At 68.8% G+C, this 840-nt stretch overlaps 1 protein-coding gene across 6 annotated transcripts in view; it reads left to right on the forward strand.

Annotated features, from left to right (window-relative positions):
* The first annotated feature begins 15 nt into the window (after positions 1-15).
* Positions 16-840, forward strand: part of MIB1 (mindbomb E3 ubiquitin protein ligase 1) — a 79763-nt gene continuing 78938 nt past the window's right edge. For 4 of the 6 annotated variants that reach the window (XM_010574317.1, XM_010574318.1, XM_010574320.1 and 1 more), the window contains exon 1: positions 16-403. In XM_010574317.1, coding sequence (XP_010572619.1) covers positions 175-403 — 229 coding nt within the window. In that variant the 5' untranslated portion in view covers positions 16-174. The remainder of the gene's footprint in view (positions 404-840) is intronic. The other 2 variants (XM_010574321.1, XM_010574322.1) reach the window with 1 other exon arrangement.

Below are 840 nucleotides of genomic sequence, written 5' to 3' on the forward strand. Positions count from 1 at the left end.
GATTGCTCTTCCCTCCTCCCTCGCCGCACCGGCACCCGCGGCCCGTGTCATCCCTCCCTCCCTTCCCCCCCCACGCCCGAAGCAGCCGTCCCCATCGAGGTCCCCCTCCGCCGCCTGCGGGCTGCGCGCCCCCTCCAGCCGCCCCGGGGCCCGGGCCCGCGGGGCGTCGCCGGGATGAGCAGCTCGCGGAACAACCGGGTGATGGTGGAAGGAGTCGGGGCCCGGGTGGTCCGGGGCCCGGACTGGAAGTGGGGGAAGCAGGATGGCGGCGAGGGCCATGTGGGCACCGTCCGCAGCTTCGAGAGCCCCGAGGAAGTGGTCGTGGTGTGGGACAACGGCACCGCCGCCAACTACCGCTGCTCCGGGGCCTACGACCTCCGCATCCTCGACAGCGCGCCCACCGGTGAGCGGCGGCCGGGGGCGGGGTGGGAGGGAAGGGGCGAGCCCGCACGAAGCCCTGACGGCTGGGGGGGGGCAGCGCCCGAGGGGCTCCGCGGCGGGGGGGGGGGCGGCGGGCCCGCCCCTGGGGGCGGATTGCGCCTCTCTTTTCGCCTTTTTCTCTCTGTTTTGCGGGGGGAAAGTCAGCTACCCTCCGTCCTCCCGTCGCATGGCTGCGAGCGGGTGCCTATGTGTATGTATACCCTAACTTAGAATAAATATATAGTGTGTGGCAGCGGGGAGAGGAGAAGTTGTCCTGGGACACTTAAATTGGGGTAAACAAAGCCAAAGTGATCTGCCATAGAGAGCAGGCTCTCGGTATGATGGGGGCGGGGGGACAGCGGCGGGAGGGAACCGAGAGTATGGTACCTCAAGGTTTTGTTTTGTTCTCTCCCCCCCCCA

Source organism: Haliaeetus leucocephalus, unplaced genomic scaffold, assembly GCF_000737465.1.
Source record: "Haliaeetus leucocephalus isolate CR32 unplaced genomic scaffold, Haliaeetus_leucocephalus-4.0 Scaffold428, whole genome shotgun sequence".
NCBI lineage: Eukaryota > Metazoa > Chordata > Aves > Accipitriformes > Accipitridae > Haliaeetus > Haliaeetus leucocephalus.